Here is a 20,266-nt window from a genome sequence, read left to right as displayed (position 1 = left end):
AAGGGTGTCCCAAACAGTGACAAGGTGCTGCCAAAGGGGAGAGCCACCAGTCTGAGACAGCCTCCTAATATAGAAAATGGACTTTACCAAAACCCAGAACTCATACAGCTCAGTCACTCAGGGGTCCCCCAGGTATCAGGAGGCAAACGGGGTGTGTATTATAGTAAGGTGCGGTGTGGTCAAAAGATGGTATTCTGTGAGACTTTTGGAGGGTCTTCAGGCAGGCCCAAAACACATGGGTGATTTGTCTGTCCCTTACCTGTGTGTATAAAGCTGTCGTGTACCAGAATCCTTTGTTTCTCCCACTTCCCATTGCGAGCCCAGCTTAGAGCACTGGTTTCCCCTCGTACTCTTAAGGCAAAAGAAGGGCATGAATGGTGTCCACTCATCTCAGCTCCATGTCTTCCTGACACTCCCATCACTGATGGGGAGCCAGGGCTGAGCTGTAAGAACAAAGGTCAGAACTTGATTATTTCCCCTGGAGAACAAGTTCCCTTCACCTCCTGGACGCGTGCTTTGTTTGTAGGGCTGATGGTTTCCTCACAAGGGTTACCAGTGGGTCTCTTCATTTAGTTTTACAGTAGGATTCTGTATTATTTGGTCAATATAGTACCTTGAAATTGACGAACTGGTGGTATCTACTCTGTCCTCAGCCAGAAATACCCCAGAAATTGGCTGGGGCCTGCTGGGTTATATCAAAGTTTGTTTTTACTTAATGTTATACCAAAATTTAATCTAAGGAGCACAGCTGCTAATGTGTAAGCCTTGAGCCACGCATTCGTGTTAACACACACAGGGAGCATCAGACACATTGGGCCGTTTGAGTTTATCACTGGATGCTAACCTGAGACTGGCGTCCATATCTTCTGGTCACTGGGTGGGCTCTGTTGTGCCCTTCCTATTCGGGCACAATACCAGGAACAAGTATGACTGTACATTCACATCTCTTTTAACTTGCCAGCTAAACTAACTTGATAACTTTGTCAAAGCAGATTGGAGACATAAAAACAGCTGAAAAATATTTTCAAGATGTTGAGAAAGTAACACAGAAGTTGGATGGACTGCAGGGTAAAACAATGGTTTTAATGAACAGGTAAATCTCTTTTAATTATTTACTTTGTGTGTATGTGCATGTACACATGCATGCTGAGTTCAGAGGATGACTGTGGAGATGGCTCGGACACACATGAGCTCCAGGAATTGAACTCAGGGTTTAAAGGACAGCAGGTGACTGAGCCATCTCATTGAGGTCCCTGGCCTCAGTGCTGTGACCCAAGAGCCTCAGGCCAGGTGGCAGCATGCTGGCCTTTGAGAACCATGGCCCAGCCCCTTACTCCTAAGAGCCAGTCTGAGAGGATCCCTGCTCTTCAGAACACATGCTTGTGTTCAGTATAGACTTAGACCACTGTGTAACAAGCACCGTCAGGGGCTCCTGGCACTGCTGGTCTCAGATTAGCTTTTATGAGTCACGCATCACAGGATCATGAGGGGTCATTTTACAAGGCAGGAAGTCACCTTGGTTGGAGCTACTGTGTCTGGACTAGAACCTGGATGGCTGACTTGCCGTGAGTCAGAGGCTTCAGCTGTGGTAAAGCCACTGCCTCCATCTGAGAGCACATGACTCACTCTGGTGCGTGTGTGTGTGCGCACGCGCGCGCACATGTGCTCACATGCCTGGTATCCCTATGCTACATGGTGGAACTGGCCCCAGCTGGTGGATACCCGTGGCTTACCTGAGCTCACTGCTTTATCTGTTGTGTACATTGCAGAGCCTTTCTCTACCTTGGCCAGAATAACTTTGAAGAAGCTCACAAGTTCTTCACAGAGATTTTGAGGATAGACCCCACAAATGCAGTGGTAAGGCATGCAGACTTGGTACCCCACAGGCCCCTCTACTGTTTTCAGACCAGTAAGCCCAGATTCCTGCTCTGGCCTGGCCTGGCCTGGCCTCTGATAGCTGGGGAGGTCTATAAGGGGATGGTGAAACATGGGGACCAAGGACCACCAAGTGCAGGCAGGCTTGTGTCTGTGCCACCCTAAGCACATGCCCTTTCTCCAGGCCAACAACAATGCTGCTGTGTGTCTGCTTTACCTGGGCAAGCTCAAGGACTCCCTACGGCAGCTGGAGGCCATGGTGCAGCAGGACCCCAGGCATTACCTGCACGAGAGCGTGCTCTTCAACCTGACCACCATGTATGAGCTGGAGTCCTCAAGGAGCATGCAGAAGAAGCAGAGCCTACTCGAGGCCGTCGCCAGCAAAGAAGGGGACAGCTTCAACACGCAGTGCCTCAAGCTGGCCTAGTTCCCCCCAGGTCCCTGTACCCCGCAGACACTTGACCAGATGGATCAGTACAAGCATTTGACGGGTATGTGGAAGCATGCCTCGAGCTGAGCTGCTCTCAGACTCACTGTCCTGCCTACCATACAGTCCCCACAGCATTGCTGTTGTTGAAACAGGAAATACAAGACACATGGAGTCCCTTTGGTTGGTCCTGGAAGCTAACCTGCTCTTTCATCACGTCTGAATACTCACAAAGAGTAGGTGCATAATATTGTCTGTTCTCTGGGCTGGAGAGATGGCTCAGTGGTTAAGAGCACTGACTGCGCTTCCAGGGGTCCTGAGTTCAATTTCCAGTAACCACATGGTGGCTCACAACCATCTATAATGTATACATAATAATAAATAAATCCTTAAAATATATATATGTTCTCACTAAAGGCTTAAATGATCACAGTTCATTGTCTTCCTCCACATCCCAACCAAAGCATCACTTCATTAAGGTCACTTCTTTCGATCCTGACACAGGCCACCCTAATGGCCTGTGTTGAGATCCATCAGCACACTCAGAACACAGCTGGGGTAAGAAGCATCACAGGCTAGCACAGCATCTGTGCATTCCTGTGTGCCTGGAAGGCAGGATCATTGCTTAATGCTTATAACTCTTTCCACTTTGAGAGATGTAAAGTACCTGAAAATAGCTTTGAGTAGCCAGCTTTCCTAATTCATGTGAAAACACTCATTTAAAGGCAGGATAAAGGACTGTGGGGTGCAGTAGAGCATAAAGTATACCTCATGTGCTGAGCTCCATCAACAAAATGTGTGTGGCACAGAGCAAAGCCACACGTAGAGCATTTGTGTGACTTCCTGGGGAGACATGAGCAAATATCTCAGATTCAGCAGAGAGACAGACCAGACAGTCTTACCTAGAACTAACTTAGAGAGTTTAGAAGGGTCACTCACAAGAGCATGGATACCCTAAGGTACTAAAAAGGCATCTCCTTGGTGGTGAGTTTCAAAGTTTGCATCTCTGGAGCCCCTGCAGAACTTGGAGGCAGCTCAGCTGGCCAGCTTCCTGTCCCAGCTGCTGTTACTGCAATGTACCCTTGAGGAGGGGCTCATGAACACAGTCTGTTAGGCAGGAGCTGTCCGTCCAGTTGGGAGGAAATGGCTACACAGCACTCTACTTCTTTCTCAGCTTACATTCTTTCCACACCCCCTTCCAGTGTGTTTCTTGAGCTCTGCAGGGGTTATGTGGATATTGGCTTATGACTGAACATTGTCCCACTGTGCCTGCGCCGCAGCAACAGTCACTCTCAGGCTGGCTGGGTCTCATCAGTCACTTTTGGAGTAAGCACAGATGTTTCAGAAGGTGGTTGAACAGGCGCATCACATCTGCTTTAACAAAGTCACAAGTCCACCCTGCTTTTCAGTGGCAAACGTGTTTCCTCCAGGGGAGTACACCTTGAATCCACTCAGAAGCCAGCAGAGGGCATTAGATCGCCTGTAGCTAGAGTTACAGGTGGGTGGTTGTGAGCAGCCTGATACAGGTTCTGCAGCAAGCAGTCTTAGCCCTGAGCCACCTCACCTGACCTCATGTTCTACAAGTTCTTAAGGCTAGAACTACGACTGTGGCAAGGACAGAAGACAGGTATTCAGTCTTGCAGGCTAGAAACAAGGCCCTGGGGGCTGAGGCAGAGCATATTGACTGTATAAGACCAGGAATGTCAGCTAAGCCACAAGGGTCCTCGTTTCTGGTCATGGTGAGAAAGTGCCAGATTCACCCTGCTCCCCTCAGGCACCACATCATCAGACAATCAGAAGTCCGGGCAACAGACACAGCATCCTAAGTTCTGGTCTCACATCTGCAGGTAAGGGTGACCCAGTATTCTCCCAGCCTGCATCCCCTGATGTCTTAGCCAGTGTCCTGTTGCTGTGAAGAGACACCATGACCACAGCGACTCTTATAAAAGAAAGCATTTGGGCTGCAGAGATGGCTTAGAGGTTAAGAGCACTGTCTGTTCTTCCAAAGGTCCTGAGTTCAATTCCCAGCAACCATGGTGGCTCACAACCATCTACAATGAGCTCTGGTGCCCTCTTCTGGTGGGCAGGTACACATTCGGGCAGAATATGTATAAATAATAAATCTTTTAAAAAAGCATTTAAGCTGGGCAGTGGTGGTGCGCGCCTTTAATCCTGGCACTCAGGAGGCAGAGGCAGGCGGATCTTTGTGAGTTCAAGACCAGCCTGGTCGACAGAGCGAGTCCAGGACAGCCAGGCCTACACAGAGAAACCCTGTCTTGAAAAACAAACAAAAAGCATTTAGTTGAAGCTGGCTTATAGTTTCAGAGGTTTAGCCCATTATCATGGTGGGAAGCATGGCGGCACACAGCCAGACATAGTGCTGGAGAAAGTAGCTGAGAGTTCTACAGGAAGAAAGAGCCAGTGACCTGGCTTGGGTTTTTGAAACTTCAAAGTCCACCCCCAGTGACTCATTTCCTACAAGGCAACCTTCTAATCCTCCTCAAGTAGTGCCTCTTCCTGATCACTAAGCATTCAAATCTGAGCCTATGGAAGCCATTCCTATTCACCCACCCATTGAGGGGCAAGGGGAAATAGAAGGAGGCTGTTCTTGCAATCCTGAGATGGCCCAAGACTTAAAGCATTCTGTGGATCAGCTCTGAGTATGTTTTAGAGCTACCACACAGCTGACATCACAAGCTAGACCTGCACAGTGGGCAGACTCCAGGTTCCCCCTGCCTTTCTCATCGCTGGCATCTGGCATGCCTTCTGGCTCAGCACGGGTCCTCTGACTAAACCAGGGTAGATGCTAGTCCACTCTTCACTTGTTTGTTTTGTTTTGTTTTTTTAGACAGGGTTTCTCTGTGTAGCTTTGGCTGTCCTAGACTCGCTTTGTAGACCAGGCTGGCCTCGAACTCATAGAGATCCATCTGCCTCTGCCTCCCGAGTGCTGAGATTAAAGGTGTGCACCTGGCTCTTCACTCTTCTGATCACAGCATCTAAAACAAATTAGACTCCCTCACACAAGGGAACCCAAGCCATCAACACTGGCACCACAAGCGACAGGCTATTTTCAAAGGCTAACTATGCCAATTTTTAAAACAGCCATTACTGTTTGAATCGCTCATAATAAATGGCCACACTCCCTCAGGAGCAATTCCCTTTTCTTGCTTTTCGCCTCCTAGGGTGTTAATCCCTGCAGAGCTTGGGCCATTTGATTATCAACACCTGTGAAGTCCTATCCACTCACACTGCTGAGAATAATAGGCCACAATGTGACAGCCCTCCCAGGGACCTTTATATGGAACCCACCACCAGGAAGATCACCCAGGTCTGGATCTAGCAGAGCCAATGCCAAAACCTCAAGTTCCACACAGCATCCTTGCTACATGTTGGGTGCCTAAGCGACAGGATGTACAGGCAGGCCAGGGTTGGGCCCGTGGCCATTCATCTAGCATAAAATAACAGCACACATAAAAAAGGGAAGCCTGTGAGACTTGGGTTTCTACGCTGTGATAAACATCAGTACCTTTTGAGGAGATAAGGGTTCATTTCATCTCCTAGGTTCCAGTCTACCATGAAGGGAAGTCAAGGCAGAAACCTGGGGCCAGTAACTGAAGCAAACACCATGAAGGAGCATTGGCGTACTGACTTGATCAGCCCACTTTCTTACAGCATCCAGGGCCACCTGCCCCTGGGTAGCACCACTAACAACAAGCTGGATCCTCCCACATCATTCATTAATCAAAATACCCTACCAGCCAACCTTATAAAAAACATTTTCTCAATTAAAATTCCCTATTCCCAAATAGGGACCGTTTGGAAAGCACCACATCCCCTGCAGTGAGCATGTCCATTTTGTTTTGAGACAGTATTTCCCTGTGTAGATAAACCAGGCACACGCAGAAGTCTGGATCCTCCTGCCTCATCCTACAGAGTGCTGAGATTACAAGCATGTGCTGCCGTGCCCAGCTTGGACCACTTCTTAATTGGTCTTGTCCCCACCCAGTGCCCCGTCAGACCATGCCTTCTCTATCCCTGAGCTCCCTGGGTTCTACGCAGAGGGAGACCCAGTCCCTGCTGCATACCAAATTATGAAGCCTTACAATGTGCTTCCATCAAGATGTATCTCTCCCTGCTGTCCCAGCCACGTGAGGCCTCAGCATTGTGAGCCTGGAAAGCTCGCCGTCCATTGTGAGAACTAAAATAGGTCTCTGCAGTACCCACACATTGAAGTCCTTGTTGCTCAGTGTGACTTGATTTGGAGATGGGAACTTTACAGGGCTAATTACAACTAAGTAAGGCCTGTGTAAGGCTGGGGCCTAGGCCATAGGAATGAAGCACTGGCATAAACTGAAGGACACAGTGGTAAGGTGGCCCCCAGGGGCCCAAACCTGTGAAGGGGATGCTGACCTCGACCTCAGACACCCAGCCTCCAGTGTTGTCACCTGAGTCTCCTGGTCTGTGGTGTTTCTTTTGACAGCCCAAGACACTCCAAATCTGAAGAGCAGCCGCCCCACTTGAGGTTTAGCAGTACATAATCCACGGAGCACCTGGGAGGAGCAAGGCTGCACCCACTCGCTGTGCTCCTGGCTCTGCCCTCCCCCAAGACTTGTCCTGTCGCCCATTCTGTTCCTGCCTGGAACCTGGATGCAAAGGTCTTAACATTTACAGCCCTGGAAGCTTGAGTGTCCACTGCAGGCCTGACCGGGCCTGTGCTGCCTCCTTTCAGCAAGTTCACAGGGAAGCTTGTACAGTGGAGGAGCCAACATGGCCACTAGTGTCAGTGTCCCAGATGACGCCTCTGTGTGGTTCAAAGCCCTGCTCTGGGGGAGGGGCAGGGGCAGTAGGACAGGCCCTGGAAGTGTCTCTGTCCACAGCTCTGCTGACATTCCCATGTCCTTGGATGACGATCCTCCTTTGTTCTCCTGGAGAAGCAATAATCAATTACTCTAGGACGCCTGAGAGCCATCAGGATTAATGAACGACTGGCCAGGCTGAAAGATGTATAGACCACAAGACCAATCACTGATTGCATCGATCTGTCTGCCAGGCAGGTGTGTGGATTTAAGACAGGAGGCCTTTCTATAACGGCTGACACAGACAAGCACACTTAACCCATGGAAGCATAATGACAGGAGTGTAGAGCTCAGGCCGACTGTGTTCCTAGCATGTGCAAGGCTCTGACATCAGTCTCCACATTGGACACTGTCTATTAGTGATCATTAATTCCCTAGTGTGGCCAGAGCCCACATGATTCAATCACTCAACAATACCACTAACTAGGAATCAGGTCTTCCATACATATCAGATCCCGGGTGTGACAAGGGCTGATGGGAAGAGCTGGATGCTTTGGTTATGACATGCAACTGGGACGCACTGCTACAGGTAAGCAGGACGCCTACAGAGGGGCTCCCTTCAGGGTTGGTCCACACCTAGACCTCTACCGGACAGCTGTGCAGACCACCCTCAACCTCACTGACCCATAAACATCTGTAGATCTTGGCATCCAGTGCCATCCACATGTCCACGTCTGAGTGCCTCCAGCTAACACTCTGCTTACTGTCAAAGCACCAAGGCCATAGCAGCGCAAGCAGCCTGTCCACAGTACCCCAGAGCTACGGGCAGAACAGAATACCCCAAAAGAAACCTTAGCTGAAATACCAATGGCTCAGGCTCTATTCAAAGAGGGAACAGAGTGAAGCAAAACTCATAGTTTTTTGTTTTATTGTTTGATTTTTGTTTATTGTTGCTTGAGAGTTTTATGGGTTAAATTCTAAAACAAAGACATACCCAGTTCTGCTACTATGTTGATGTCCTACAATCCTGCAACTCAATGAAAGATTTCAGAGGCTCCTGAGCAACCAGAGCCAGCACTGTATGACTTTCCTCTTTCATCTGGCCATTTTCAGGATGCTGGTGTGTGTGTGTGTGTGTGTGTGTGTGTGTGTGAGAGAGAGAGAGAGAGAGAGAGAGAGAGAGAGAGAGAGACAGAGAGAGACAGAGAGAGAGAGACAGAGAGAGAGAATAAGAGAATTTTCATTGTATAGCCATAAAACTATTTAAGGTTTCTGAAACCTTTTACATAGTATATTTTCCAAAAGAAACCAGTTTTCAGAAAAATGGTTGTTCAGCTCACACATCTGAACAAGACTCATATTCATCGCCCTTCACCCACCCACTCATCAACTCAGCCCATTTTCCTATTCACCCACGCCATCCACCCACCCACTCATCAATACAACCCATCTTCCTACCCTCCCACTCATCAATCCAGTGCATCCATCTATCCACCCACCATCATCCAGCTACTCCCTCTTCCACCCACCCACCCCCTACCTACCCGCCTAATCCCTGTGGCCCCCAACACTCCTCACCTATCTGCTCACCACGATATACTTAATTTTACCACTGAAAAATGCTCTAAGTCCTCACACTGACAAATTACAGCAAATTCTCTCCTCGACCCTCCCACTTTCTATGTCCATCACAGGTGAGATTTATGCTTTTATCCCACTGTGTGATCCAGGCCAGCACCAGCCCCACTAGAGCTCCCAGGATGCCCAGCAGAGACCTGGATCTCTGCAGCCCTCCAGCCCAGCATAAGCAAAAGACTCCCTTTTAGATGTCAAAGCTGTCTTACAGAAATGAGCCTAGTGGGTTCTATCCCACCACCAAACCCAAGAAAGCAAGAGAAAAGCATGTGTCTGAAGCTGTGAACCTCACTGTGTAATTTGGGGAAACACCCCCACCATTAGAAATGGCTTTCCTCCTCCAGACTTAGATGTGGTGTGCACACATTGGTCCAGAGGCCATCTAATCAAAAGTGGAGTCTGAAGATTCAACGATGAGACTTTGTGCTCCCAACTCCACACGCCTTCATGGGTTCGGAGACCTACCCAAGTTCCTTTGTTCACCATCCCATAGCCAGAGTGGTGGTCTACTCAAGAGACAAGAGGCAGAGGAATCACACAAGTCCAGGAGTTCCAGACTTACCTTTAAAAACTTACTCTAGGGTCCAGTGTGGAGGCCTATAATCCCAGTACTCAGGAGCAGAGGCAGTGGAGCCTTTGACTGTGATGCTAGCCCAAGCTACAGAGTGAGATCCAATCTCAAAAAATTAATAAACAGGGCCTGCCATCAAGCCTAATTACCTAATTTCTTTGTTGGTGGTAGTGGTGGTTGGTTGGTTTTGTTTTTTTGAGACAAGGTTTCTCTGTGTAATAGCCCTGGCTGTGCTCAACTTGCTTTGTAGACCAAGCTGGTCTTGAACTCACAAAAATCTGCCTGCCTCTTATGAGCTAATTTCAATCACTCAGACTCATTTGTTAAGAAGTAATCAACTCCTCAAGTTAACCTCTGACTTCCACTTGTGTACCATGAGATAGAAAGAAAGAGCCAGGTGTGGTGGCACACGCCTTTAATCCCAGCACTCGGGATGCAGATGCAGGCAGATCACTGTGAGTTCGAGGCCAGCCTGGTCTACAAAGCAAGTCCAGGACAGCCAAGGCTACACAAAAAAACCCTGTCTCGAAAAACCAAAACAAAACAAAACAAAAGACAGACAGATGCACATGCACACACGCTCACACATCCGGTCTCAAAAAACCTAAACAAACAAAAAGTAGGAATACTCTGGGAGAGCTAATAAACTGTTGCCTCAGGTGTACTGACAGAATGCTGTTACCTTCCTCAATCTAACCCCCAATCTGTAAAATCATGGCTTACACCCAAGACCTGCAGCATGTAGTGTAAAAGTAACTTTTATTCCCCTGGCTCAATTGTTGTCTGGTAGGCTTACTGCCTCTGTCTACTAACTTAGGCCTAGTGCTGGAAGCTTCTAGCCTCTGTATAATCTAACCAGGCCTTGAATGTTTTCATCCTCTGAGACTTCCTGCTTATTAAGATCACCCTTATTTGTTCTTTCTGAGCTCTGAGCAGGCTGGTTCAACTCAGCTGTTCTACCTCAAACTCTTCTCCCAACTGACTTAGTTAATCTGCCTTCTCTCTCGGCCCAGAATTGCTGTGCTTGGCCTCAAACTAACTCAGCTATCTGCTCTAATCTTCTGGCTTCTTCTCATTTTCTGGCTCATTCTGTCTTTACCTCAGTTCTCTCTCTCTGCAACCCATCTCTCTATTACTGTCCTGGTAAAACTGCCTCTTAAAGTAGCTTCTCTTTCCTCTCTTTTCTCGTGAGAGATGGGCGTATCCTCAATTAGACATCACTTTCAAAGATAGTTGCTTCCTTCTACAAACTAACTTCTTCTTCATTTGGGATTAAAGGCGTGTACTACCACACCTGGACCCAAGCTTTTCTGTATCTGATACTTGCTCTATACCAGGCTAGCCTTGAACTCAGATCTGTCTGCCCTCATCTCCTGGATTAAAAGCATGTTTGTATTCCAGCTGGATCACACAGACCTAGAAGGTCTTTGGATGTGATCTCTTGCCAGAACAGCCAGGTTCTGAATTAACGTTCCTCTACAGTATGAACATAGTGGAAAACATAGTCAGTCTTCAGCAGGAACAAGGGAGCCACAAAAAATAAAAAGCGAACCAAGTGGTGGCAAACACCTGTAATCAGGACTCAGAAAACAAAGGCAGGAAGGAGGTCCTAAGAGCACGCCCAGCCTGCCTAGAACTAGAAAAGAGTAATAGGGGCTGGGGCTGAAGCTCAGTGGGTAGAGCATTTGCCCAGCAGGCATGAAGCCCTGGGCTCCATCCCTGGCACTGTATAACGCAGGCATGGTGGCACATACTGTAATCCAAGCAACTCAAGAAGTACAAACAAGAACAGAACTTCAAGGTCATCTTGCCTTCTCAAAGTCATCCTCAGCTACAAGATGAATTTGAGACCAGCCTAGGGCACAAGAGGCCCTACCACAAAGAAAGGAAATTTTAGAACAACAACCAAAAAAAATATGGCTAGAAAGACGGCTCAGTAGTTAAGAACACTTGCTGATCTTGCAGAGGACACAGGTTCAATTCCTAACTTCCACATGGCAGCTGACAACCGTCTGTAACATAACTCCAGTCCCAGGGGATCTGTCTTCCTCTTTTGACTTAGGTGGGTACCAGGCATACATGTAGTGCACATATATACACGCAGGCAAAGCAATCAAACACAAAATAACTTTTAAAAAGGCAGGCATGGTAGTACACATCTTTAATCTCACCACTGAGGAGGCAGAGGCAGGAGGATCTCTAAGTTCAAAGCCAACCTGATCTATGTATGAAGTTCCAGGCCAGCCACTGATATAGAGTAAAACATCCTTTAAAATAAACAAACAACAACAACAACAGTAACAACAAGAAAACCCATCAAAAATGATGGATTGACAAAAGCTGACAGTAATTCCAGAGGGCTTGAATTGTACACATTGCCTTCTATGGCTGAGGCAGCTTCCCTCATGGCTCACGCACCCTTGTGTGGTGGAAGCGAGGCCCCACCCAACACAGTGACGAAGAAGACAATGGGACTCTTCACACTGACAGCTGCTACTCAGAGAACAAATGGCCTGCGCTTCAACAGCACAGATTATTGGGGGTTTCTGTAACTATAACACACTACACATAAACATATTTCAGGATTATGATTCTTTATTTGTGCTGCTGGGGCTCCCGCCTAGGACCTTGCATTTGCTGAGTTAGAGTTCTACGTCTTGTGTAGAAAAATTATATATTCTTGATTATAAAAGAACCCAAAATCACACTGAATAATATCTACCCAGATGTAGAAATTAACTATGTACATATAAAATCATGTAAGGAATCTAAATGTGAGGCTTTGATGAACCAAGTAAAATACCGTATGTACACATGAGTGTAATACAGCTTAGCCATGAACATACAATTAAGGTAACTACTTTAGTTTGAAATAACAGGAACAAACAACCCCACCTCCCCACCTAAAAATCAGCAAGGGAGAAAACCATCTTCCATCTAGTTAATTAGGCTGGGTATAACTGCCCCTCCCAGAGGGCATTGCTTCGAACCCTACCAGACACCTACAGAAGGATTTTCTGGGAGATGAAGATTGGCTGTGTATGAATGTACATACCAACCCAAGGCTCCCACAACTCTAAGTCTTGACAGTTAGGGAAAATTAAGGTCACTCGTTCACATTTTTGTGGCTTCCATGCAAAAATCACTTTTATAGATATTTTCATTTAAAAGACTCCGATCTGACAATCTTGCCAAAGAGAGCTAGTCTAGTCTCAAGTGCACATATAAAAATCAGAGAGGTGAGCAACTTTCTAGTCAGTTAAAGCAGCAGGAGATGAGCACAGTGCAGTCTACTCTCTTCAGGGAGCACCGTTATGCTGTTCCTTCTAAAAACCTCACGTACTGTGCCCGGGCATCAAAATGGTCAGCAGGCCGGTTGTATGGTGTCCACACAGGCTCTCCAACAAACAGCCGCATGGCCTTCACGTAATTCTAGAAAACAAGCCCCGCATTTCATTGAACACTTCAACTCATCCACATGGGAACCTTCAGAACTGTCTCACCCACTTAGAGCTCTGCTCCGTCTGACCTCTGTGTGAGTGACCGCGGCCAGGCAGCGTAAGCATCTGCAGCTCCTGCTCAGGGTCCACACCAGAGCAGAAACAGATCTGGGCTCCGTCCACCCTCCTTGCTTCATTGCCTGGGCATAGCTCACCTAGGGACCAGCCCCAGGCCCTGCTGCTGGCTGGTAAGAGAATAATTTGTCAGCGCTTGTCTAAGCCAGAAATGCGCTTTCCATGTAGCCCTCACCCTCATCCTACAAATAAACATACCTAGGTAAAGATGACAAATGTATGTTACTTCCAGAACTACTGATGGCCACGAGAAAATTATAAATAAGCTCATCACTAGGACTCCCCACACAGTGGGTAAATCATAGTTAAGTAAATCAGGTATGTCTGACAATGAAGCTGTGAACAAGAGGCAGGGCTCTTTACGTACCCGCAAAGCACACTGGCAGAGCCCACTGCCTCCTGGGTAAAAGGAAGAAAGAATTGTGACTCTTGAATATACAAACACCCTCAAAAGCAATGGTTCTGAGGTTCGGGTGGGAACCCCTTTAGGGGGCTGCATATCATATATTTGCATTATGATTCATAACAGTAGCAAAACTACAGTTATGAAGTAGCAGTGAAATAATTTGAAGGTTGGAGGGGGTTACCACAACATGAGGAACTGTATTAAAGGATAACAGCATTAGGAAGTCGAGAACCACTGCTCTAAAGGAACTATTGATATGTAGACAGTGGCATCCTTCAGGGATCAAACTGGGACCCTGAGGAACAGAGGGGAGGACACTCACTATTCATGAACACTTGTATCCATCTCATAATTCTTCATTTTTATTTTGTTTTTCTTTTCTTTTTTTTTAATATTTATTTATTTATTATGTATACAGTGCTCTGCCTGCAATGCGCACCTGCAGGCCAGAAGAGGCCATCAGATCACATCATAGATGGTTGTGAACCACCATGTGGTTGCTGGGAACTGAACTCAGGACCTCCTGAGGAGCAGTCGGTGCCCTTAACTCTGAGCCATCTCTCCAGCCCCTTGTTTTTCTTTTTGATACAGGATCTCATCTAGCCCAACCTATCCTCAAAACTTGATCTAAGGATGACCTTGAAGCCCTAATCCTCCCTCTAAACCTCCCAGATGCTGAGAGGACAGACATATGCTACCACACTTGGCTTCATAAATCTGGGTTTTAAGCCATGGGCATATATTTACTGTTAACCTGGAAACCTAAGGAGATGGATCAATAAATAAGAGTGCATATGTTAGCCAGGCGGTGGTGGCGCACCCCGTTAATCCCAGCACTCAGGAGGCAGAAGCAAGTGGATCACTGTGAGTTCCAGGCCAGCCTGGTCAACAAAGTTATTCCAGGACAGCCAAGGCTACACAGAAAAACCCTGTCTCCACAAAAAAAAAAAAAAAAAAAAAAAAAAAGAGTGCATCTGTTCAGCCAGGTGTGGTGGTACACAACTGTAACCACAGCACTCAGAAGGCAGAAGCAGGCAGATCTCTGTAAGTTCAAGGCCAGCCTGGTCTGCAAAGAGAGTCCAAGACAGCCAGGGCCCTGTGTAACAGAGAAACCCTGTCTCGAAGGGGGAAAAAAATGCATATGCTCTCGGAGAAGGCCCAAGTTCAGTTCCCAACCCCCACATCAAGTGGCCCACAACTCCAGTTCCAGGAGATCCAATGCCCTCTTCTGGATTCTGCAGGACCCTGCACTCATGTGCACATATCCCAACAAACATACACATAATTTAAAAATAAAAATGTTTTATTTTTAATTAACTTGGGCTGGGGATGTAAGTCAGTGGGTAGACGTTCTATCCAGCATGCACAAAGCCCTGGGTTCCATCTCCAGCACCAAGAAATCAAGTTTGGTCGTAAACATCTGTAATCCCAGCACTGGGAGGTCAAGACAGAAAGATCAGAATTTCTTTCTTTCTTTTCTTTTTCCAGTTTTTCAAGACAGGGTTTCTCTGTGTAACAGAGCCCTGGCTGCCCTGGACTTGCTTTGTAGAGCAGGTCTGTCTCTGCCTCCCAAGTGCTAGGATTAAAGGGTTGTACCACCACACCCGGCCCAAGAGCAGACTGTCAAGGTCATCCTCAACTACACAGGTCAGCGCAGAATATATGAGACCCTGTCTCAAGAACCAAAAAACAGGGCCAGGCGTGGTGGCACACACCTTTAATCCCATCACTCGGGAGGCAGAGACAGGGGGATCCCCAAGCCCTAAGCCCCAAGTCAAGGACAAGTGCAGGCTGCCCCTAGGTGGAGGAACTCCCTGGCCACAGGCTCTGCTGGCTCCACTGGCTCTCTCTGACAGCGCTGTGACCAGCCACATGTCTAGGGGATGAGCCTCACACAACACAGCTAGTGGTCACCTGTGATGTCCACGCACAGGCCAGACCACAGCACGGCCCACTCAACGCTCTCACCTTCTCGTCCAGCGTGAAGCGGTGATAGATGCCGGCAGGAAGTGTGATCATGTCCCCCTTCTCCATGGAAATCCGGATCCACTTGTCCTCCTTGTCCCTGACATCGAAGTACCCACTGCCCTCCAGGATGTAGCGGATCTCCTCATCCAGATGCAGATGCTCCTCAAAGAACATCTTGATCTAGTACAGGAGGGAAGCTGTGAGTCTGCTGGGTAGCAGTGAGTCACACAGCCCAGCCCTTATAGCCCTTATAGCCAGACTACAGCAAATGATTCATGTTATCAAAAGTATCAAGAGCGGGGCCAGGCATGGTGGCACACACCTGTAATCCCAGCACTCGGAAGGCAGAGGCAGGTGAATCACTGTGAGTTCAAGGCCAGCCTGGTCTACAAAGTGAGTCCAGGACAGCCAAGGCTACACAGAGAAACCCTGTCTCAAAAACAAAAGTTCCAAGAGCTGAGCCAGGGAAACGAAATGGTCAGTAAAGGCACCTGCCACCAACACTGACATCTTGAATTGAATCCCCAGAACCCAAGTCACAGAAGGAGCAAACTGAGACAGGGTTTCATGTAGCCCAGGCTGGCCTCGAACTTGCTATGTAGCTGAGATGTCCTTGAACTTCTGATTCTCCTGTCTTTACCTTCCAGCTCTGCTTGAGTCCTGCCGGGTCCTCCACATCTCCAGGGGAAGTCCTCATCCCTCACATCTGCCAAGGCACAGCTCCCACAGTGTGTGTGTGACCACTCTGCCATCTTCCACGCAGCAAGCCTCACTAGGCTCTCTGGGGCCAGCATCCTTCCCAGGGCCCACAGACCAAGCTCCACTTCACCAAGCCTTTCATCTGAGACCACTCTCACAATAACTCTATGCCACTAAACTCAAATGCTCCCAGTGAAGTGACCAGGTACCCAGAGGATACCACCCCTAAGCTCTCAGGAAAATGTATCACCTCACCAACAAGTCTAAGAAAGAGGCAGAGGCAGAGCTCTGAATCCCACGGAGAAAACCCCAAGCCAGTCCAAGCATCACTGGTGGACCTACCACACACAAAGGATACAGCACCGCTACATCCATGTCCCTCAGAAGAGCTGAAAGGAAGGCAATCAGCCCAGCTCATCCTATGAGGACAGTGCCGCTCTGCCCCCACACCACACTAAATGGAAAGTCTTGTGTTAACAGGCAAGAGGGTAATGACTCTCTCTCCAAGCGGGGCCTGCTCACCTTCTCCTCATAGTTGGGGAGTGCATCTTTGCATATGGTGATGATGTCCATCCAGGAGTAGTTTCTCTCTCTCCGGATCTTTTCTAGTTCTGGATCATTCTCATACTTGTCGGCATCCAGCTACATGAGTTCAAGCAAAATGGAGGTCACCTTAGCACAAGGATGTGTAGCAACTGAGCTGGGAGTATAGCTCCCCGGTACAATGCTTGCCTAGTAGGGCGCATGGCCCTAGGTTTACTCCCGAGCCCTATGTGAGGGAAGCATAGAAACATGTTCCTTCCAGACCTGTGGCTGGATCACCCAACAGAGCATCCTTTATCCTTTGCCAGTCCCAGCGCAGTCCTGCGCCTTCTCTCTTGATGGACTGTCCACTTTTCAGTGCCAGGTGGGACCCGCAGCTCGGCTCCAGTCCTGCCCTTCTCTCCAGCTGTCCTGGCCGGGTCCTCCACATCTCCAGGGAAGTTCTCATCCCTCACAGCTACCAAGACACAGCTCCCTCAGCTCTGCCATCTTCCACGCAGCATGCCTCACTAGGCTCTCTGTGGTCAGCATGCTTTCATGGCCACAGTCCAAGCTCCACTTGATTGAGATGGACCAAGAGAGCTGCGGTCCTCTGGCCCCACTTGAGTTTTCTGCTTCTATTGTCCCCATCTCTCTACTGCAAAAGAAATCTAGATTCTAAATTTTAAAAAAAACAAAATCACTTACACTCAGGAGGCAGAGGCAGGTGGATCTCTGTGAGTTCAAGGCCAGCTTGGTCTACAAAGCGAGTTCAGGACCGCCAAGGCTACACAGAGAAACCCTGTCTTGAAAAACCACAAAACTAAAAATTAAAAAACCACTCGCCATTCTTTTTTTGTTGTTGTTGTTTTTGTTTTTTGTTTTTCGAGACAGGGTTTCTCTGTGTAGCCTTGGCTGTCCTGTACTCCCTTTGTAGACCAGGCTGGCCTCGAACTCACAGCAATCCACCTGCCTCTGCCTCCTGAGTGCTGGGATTAAAGGCATGGACCACCATGCCCAGCTCCACTCACCATTCTTAAAAATTACTGAAGAGGGCTGGAGAGATGGCTCAGTGGTTAAGAGCACTCCCTACTCTTCATAAAGATACTGAGTTCAATTCCCAGCAACCACATGGTGGCTCACAACCATCTATAATGTGATCTGATGCCCTCTTCTGGCCTGCAGGTGTACTGCAGACAGAACATTGTATACATAATAATAAATAAATAAAATTTTTTTTTAATCACTGAAGAGTGTTGTAGCCCATGACTATAATTCCAGCTCCTTAGAACGCAAGTGAGAATTGTGAGTTGAGAGCTAGCCTGGGCTACATAGCAAAACTCCATCTCAAAAAAGAAAAAATACATATTCACACCCTTTCATGGCAAGGTCCCACACCTCAAATTCCTGCTTACAATTTTCTTTTATCACAATCCTACCTATTCTTTAAGGTCCAAAGTCAAGGACACTCTCTTCCTACCTTGCTCTTCAAAGGCTTTCTTACAGAACTAATATGAAATCCTACAAGAGAGTACTGACGGACTTAGTGACATTTAGTTTTTGTTTTCGAATGGAGTGCACATTTTATCATGACAGAACACCGCAATGCACAGACATCAATATATCTTATGTGTATGGGTGGTTTGCATGCACGCATGTCTGTGCAGCACTCTCCTGCCTAATGTCCTCACAGACCAGAAGAGGACATGAGATCACCTGGAACTGGAGTTACAGAGAGCTGGGAGCAGATGACAAGGGAACCCATGCTCTCAGCACTGAGCCATGCCTCTAGCCCTAATGCTTTTTTTTTTTTCCCCCCCAGACCGGTGTAGCCTTGGCTGTCCTGGACTGCTTTGAAGCAGTGAGTGGGCCTTCAGCAGACGCCAAAGGTACCCAATGGGATTCCAGTCTCAACAGTGCAGCCCATTTCTGTTGTTTACAGATCATCTGGTGTACGCACAAAGTCTAAGGTATCTGTGACAACTGCAGGAAGGGACAAAGGCGCTATTCCAAACAATACATTATCACTTCAACTGTGTGGCCATGAGAGGGGCCTGTCACCCTGCTTCTGTCCGCTTTGCCTAGCAACTTCTGCAGTGATGGGGGGGCCAAGGGGAGGTGGGGGGAGGTGGGGTGGGGGGGATGGGTCGACGACACCCTCAACAGGAATGCTACAGGCCTCACTGAGCAAACCGCCCCAACTCCTGCACCCCCCACCCCCCACTGCTTGCTTTAGGTAACTCAGTTGGTGGTCACCAAGTGAGTGTGTAGGGGTCAGATCTTCATGGACAGCTAGAACACTTCTCGGAAACTGAAAGGCTGTGGTTTTATTGTTGTTGTGGTTTTTGTGGAGGGTTTTTTTTTTTTTTTTTCCTGCTTTCGGTTTTTTTTTTTGGGGGGGGGGTGTTTGTTGTTATTGTTGGTGGTGGTTTTTCAAGACAGAGTTTCTCTGCGTCGCCTTGGCTGTCCTGGACTCACTCTGTAGACTAGGCTGGCCTCAATCCACCTGCCTCTGTTCCCGAGTGCTGGGATTAAAGGCATGCACCACCACATTGGCCAGAAGGCTGTGTTTTTTAAAGCCATCCCTAGCTAGTGTCACATGAGTGACCTTTTGATTCAAAAGGACAAAAGTGCATCGACCACATCATGCTAATATCCATTTTCTGAGCATGCGTGCCATGCAGAGCCTTGACTGTGTATGTACACACCGCATATTCTTCCCCTATCACCTGCTTCCTATCCTAAAAAATGCTAACAGTACTCTTGCAGAGATGGATTTGAGCGTCGTCCCCAATTTCATGTGGCTACCCTACACATGGACTTTGCGGCGTTCACAGGTCATTGCTTCATCTGTGGGCACAGCATGTGAACAGGCCTGCACGGTTTTAAGGAGCATGGCTCTGCAAAGGGTTCATCAAATGTTCCCCAGGCATGGCTCCAGGCCAGCTGGTCTGCATTTCATTTTGGCCATACCAATACAGACAGGTTGTACCAGTCCCCCTCCACCAACCCCAAGTTCCCTCGGGCTTTCCCGTTTTTGAAGTGCCACACTCGTGACACTAGCTAGCCTTGCGATTGTAAACATTAGCTGTGAGCGCGAGCAGATGCCACGAGGAAAGCAGGGGAGACCAACCCACCGTCCTCCGCAGTTAAAGAGAGTGCATGAGTCAGCGGCCACGATGAGCATGCGCGGCGCCCTAAGCCCCTCACTGCGTGCGCAGGCGCACGGTACTCCAAGCCCGCGCCCGTACCTTCCAATAGAGCACTCCGAGCGTGCGCAGCTGCTCTAGGCTCACCGGGTGGTCAGGCTGTGCGCGGTGGGGCATCCGTGGGTCGGTCGTGGACTCGTCCATGTACCAGGCCTGCACCATGGTGGCAGCGGAGGATTCCACAAACTGAACAAGAGGGTGCGGGGCGGGGCCGAGCTGGAACTATTATGGGCGGTGCCTTGGTGGGCGTGGGTATGGGGCGGGGCTGTCTGGACCTCCGGGCCACTCACGTGGAAGCCCGGACCAGGAAGGGTCAGTGGCCCAGCTCCGTGGGCTGGGCATCCTCACCCCCAGGCGTACCAGCTGGCATGCCTCCCATAGGCTGTGCTTACTTTCGGTACCAACATGCAATTCGTATTTCACAGAATAAAAGCAAATGCAAATCAAAAGCATGATTGTCTAAACTGAATCCTACGGGGCTCAGCTGCATTTACATCTTCTGACAGCAGTCACACAGAGGACCCGGGAGTCAGGGCGGGACCCTAGGCTCACCAGCCTCAGATGAAAGCATGTCCACAGTCGG

General features: G+C 48.5%; 2 protein-coding genes across 4 annotated transcripts in view; one reads left to right on the top strand and one right to left on the bottom strand.

The window, feature by feature from the left end:
- Positions 1-2,564, top strand: part of Trappc12 (trafficking protein particle complex subunit 12) — a 66,052-nt gene extending 63,488 nt beyond the window's left edge. For all 3 annotated transcript variants that reach the window (XM_051144255.1, XM_051144245.1, XM_051144237.1), the window contains 3 exons: positions 993-1,093; positions 1,770-1,857; positions 2,060-2,564. In XM_051144255.1, the coding sequence (XP_051000212.1) occupies positions 993-1,093; positions 1,770-1,857; positions 2,060-2,302 (432 nt within the window). In that variant the 3' untranslated portion in view covers positions 2,303-2,564. The remainder of the gene's footprint in view (positions 1-992; positions 1,094-1,769; positions 1,858-2,059) is intronic.
- Positions 2,565-11,861: 9,297 nt separating this feature from the next.
- Adi1 (acireductone dioxygenase 1) lies at positions 11,862-19,898 on the bottom strand. Its single transcript, XM_051144317.1, has 4 exons — positions 19,726-19,898; positions 16,475-16,594; positions 15,254-15,433; positions 11,862-12,736 (listed from the first exon to the last, which is right to left on the bottom strand). Exons 1-4 carry the CDS (start codon positions 19,843-19,845, stop codon positions 12,617-12,619), a joined length of 540 nt encoding a protein of 179 aa, XP_051000274.1. The 5' UTR covers positions 19,846-19,898; the 3' UTR covers positions 11,862-12,616.
- Between the last annotated feature and the right edge of the window lie 368 nt (positions 19,899-20,266).

Source organism: Acomys russatus, chromosome 1 (assembly GCF_903995435.1).
Source record: "Acomys russatus chromosome 1, mAcoRus1.1, whole genome shotgun sequence".
In the NCBI taxonomy this organism is placed as follows: Eukaryota; Metazoa; Chordata; class Mammalia; order Rodentia; family Muridae; genus Acomys; species Acomys russatus.
Note: the sequence above shows the minus strand (reverse complement) of the source record. Positions and strands in the feature narration are given on the sequence as shown.

Excerpts from the sequence above, each read along its gene's own strand:
- Adi1 (XM_051144317.1), bottom strand. The coding sequence starts at position 19,845 with ATGGTGCAGGCCTGGTACATGGACGAGTCCACGACCGACCCACGGATG. Across the intron at positions 16,595-19,725 it reads TCGGAGTGCTCTATTGGAAG|CTGGATGCCGACAAGTATGA; the intron begins GTACGGGCGCGG and ends GAACTCATGTAG. Across the intron at positions 12,737-15,253 it reads GCTTCACGCTGGACGAGAAG|AATTACGTGAAGGCCATGCG; the intron begins GTGAGAGCGTTG and ends CTTGTTTTCTAG.